The 3257-nt window shown below is 32.0% G+C and overlaps 1 protein-coding gene across 1 annotated transcript in view; it reads left to right on the forward strand.

The window, feature by feature from the left end:
• Positions 1-3257, forward strand: part of LOC117111036 (alcohol dehydrogenase [acceptor]-like) — a 51831-nt gene that overhangs the window by 28674 nt on the left and 19900 nt on the right. Inside the window, exons 9-12 of the mRNA XM_033253902.1 lie at positions 1480-1575; positions 2281-2391; positions 2599-2655; positions 2878-2972. Coding sequence (XP_033109793.1) covers positions 1480-1575; positions 2281-2391; positions 2599-2655; positions 2878-2972 — 359 coding nt within the window. The remainder of the gene's footprint in view (positions 1-1479; positions 1576-2280; positions 2392-2598; positions 2656-2877; positions 2973-3257) is intronic.

The following is a 3257-nucleotide window of genomic DNA, read 5'->3' on the forward strand; positions in this document are numbered from 1 at the left end:
GGTTGCACATACGAATCTCCTGTTGTGTTCACCTGATAAACCTTCATGAACACTGGTTTCACCTTATTAGCAACGTCACGGGTACCCGCGTCTGAGGGTCACATGATCTTTAGACGGGACGATTGAGCTGTCAATCGTTGTGATTTTTGAAGTAGAGAATTCGTACACTTTTTCACAAGAAATTGAAATATGTTTTACCTTGATTTTCCTTGAGAATACTAAAATACTTTGTATAATTTGTTACTGTTAATTTTTAAGCGTAATCCAAGATTTTATTGAAAATGTGTGAAAGTGTATACCGCCCTCTGTTTCTTATAAGTAATTTTGAATAAATTAAAAGATTGACATTCTTGAATACTAATTGGGATTTTGTTCCAAACTTTTGCTCCAGAGATTTTTAACGAGCCATTCATTACTGAGCAATTTGGAATGGAGGGGGTGTGGGGGATAACATTAAGCGAGTGAGCGTATCTCGTAGAATATCCATGTCGGTCAACAACCATTTCTATATCATTACATAGGCGGAAAGCTGCAGCACCATTTATACAGTTGTACATTAAACATGCTAGAGCGTAATCTCTACGTTCATCAAAAAGTTTCAAATTATTTTGCTTAATAAAATCAATTCCACGAAAATATATAAAATCAAAATTATTTTAAACTATTCTAGCAGCTCTTTTTTGAAGCTTTAATAGAAAGATTTTTCTTTTTGTTAGACGTAGTTCCCACACTGAGATTGCATAGTCCATACAGGGTTGTATCGTACTTCTATAAAAAATATTTAGAAGAAATTCATTTAGAGTTTCTGCCAATGTATTTAGGATGTTAATTTTGTACCCAATAGTAATTTCTTAAATTTATACCAATTTGCGACATTATTCATTATTGATTGTAATTTGATATTGATATTTTCTACTAATTTGTCAGTAGTGTAGATGACAATATCATCCGTATATATATATGCTACATGATCCTGGTGATACATATCGTGGAAGGTCATAATGAATAATGAAAATAAGATCGGCCTAACACACTACTTGGTACCTGGTACTTGGTGGCTATCCTCTTGAATACTCCACTTGGAAGTCTGACAAAGAGGCCTTGAGGGAGTGGCTTATTTTCTTTAAATTTATCGTAGTTGGGTGCTTCCACTGCATCCTGGGGCAGTTTGTTCCATTTTCGAACCGTTTTTGGTAGGAACGAGGAGATCTAAATATTAGTTTTGGCAGCAATTTCAAAAAGTTGAGCGCTATGGCTCCTACGTGGTCTATTTACCTTTGGCAGACAGATATCTGGCTTGAAATTGATTTTTGTGTTCATAACTACACTACCCTGTGGGATGCCAAAATTTGCTTTTTCAGATAATTTATTATGACATTATACAGACAAGTTTAATTCAAAAACCTACAGATTATTACACACCATGTTGTTTTTCAGTTGTATTTAGCTTGTTGATGCCATGGTCCATTATTCTTTCAGCTATTACTCTTGTCAGGTGTAGGGCCAGAGGAGGATCTAAAAGATGTCGGAATCGATTGCAAAGTAAATTTACCTGCAGTTGGTAGGAATATGCAGGTAATTACGTAGGTTTAATATTAATACAACTTACGATAATAAAATAACTTTCTTTGAAATTAAGGTTATTATATCCACTATTATATAGAATATATGAAAACCTGATTTGTAGGCTTATGTCTATTCTATTCGATTTGTGTATGCCTCCGTATTCCTTTCATAATCTTTGATCCAGTAAGGAAATTAACCCACTGTTTTTAAAAGTAAGTCAGTAAGATTTAACATTTATTGTGAATCGGGTTTCTGACTCCCTGTCATATACTATATAATAATCAATGTTAACTAAAAGAGGAAGAGTCTGATAAAGAACCTAATTCCTTCTAGAAAACAAATAATATTTCTCGTTACTAAACAAGTGTTGTTAAACATCATTGTTATAATTAGACAAGGCTATAATTGAGATAGGTGCCATTTGGAGAGGTAGAAATTTTTATATAGTTTTTCAAGACCAGTTTTTTTTTATGGGGATTTAGAATATGTGAAGTAAATGAGCTGTAACCTGAGAACTTTCGCACGAGGGCGCCTTTTTCAAAATGGCCGCCAAAATTCTCTAAAATACATATATAGGTAAAATAAGCTCATAGGAGGTAGGTTTGACCAAATTTTGAATATGTAATGATAAGAATAACGTATAACTTTATGACAAAGAATTGTATTGTACTGTTACGGATCATTTATAATAAGTGTTTACTTTCGTTTCTGCAGGATCACTTAACTGTTATATTAAGAGCTACCACCACTCAAAGTAAAATGATGATCAACCAAACAGATGCAAACAGCCTCTCATCGAAACTGAAATACATATTCCAAAAGAATGTAGGCCTATGTCATTTACTCCTTTATCGTTGGAATTCGTTGGCGTTAAGATATTAATAAATAACAATATGACGTTATTCAGAGATTTCCAACTAAGTTTTATGTGAGGTTTACGATCTCTTAAAATTATCAAACTTTATACTTTATTTTAAAAAAAATACATTATTTCTAACTTTACATAATTAAATACTTTTCTTATTATTTTAGGGAATGCTGACAACAAATGGCCTTGAAGCAGTTGCATTCTTAAATAGCGGGTTAGAGGTTAGTCCGTAATTACACAAATTTTTATTCAAGTTCCCAATTCGTAAAGGTTATTTCACCAATGGTTATGAAGATAAATTGTTTTTCTTATTCTTGGATTCATGTTTTTTTGTTTTTGTTTGTTTGGTTTTTTGTTTTTTTTTAGTTTTTTTTTTTTGTTTGGCGTTCAACATTTTTACTATGATCACTTCTCTTAAGTTGTTGTTGTTGTTTTGTCCATAGAAATCTTATGAATGGCCAGACCTGCAGATCATACCTATTCCAACTTACTTTCCACTCGGCCCAAATCAATTCTACCTACTGAATTATGAAGAAAGGTATGTCAATCTCGCTCCATATTATTTCTTGACATTTGCTTTTACATAATGTAATGCAATTAGGAGTGGTAAGTCCATATATATGTATATACATATATATATATATATTATGTATATTATGTATATTATGTATATATATATTATGTATATATCTGTCTCTTATACACATCTATGACCCTATTGTAGCTCTGGAGTTTTATTTTAACCTCTTAAACAATTTCATCACTTTTTACACATTTTATTTGAACAATATGTATGAGGGCGACCTAAGATGTGTATAAGAGA

This window comes from Anneissia japonica, unplaced genomic scaffold (genome assembly GCF_011630105.1).
Source record: "Anneissia japonica isolate Jap-2015-1 unplaced genomic scaffold, ASM1163010v1 scaffold573_len2283161_cov171, whole genome shotgun sequence".
Lineage (NCBI taxonomy): Eukaryota > Metazoa > Echinodermata > Crinoidea > Comatulida > Comatulidae > Anneissia > Anneissia japonica.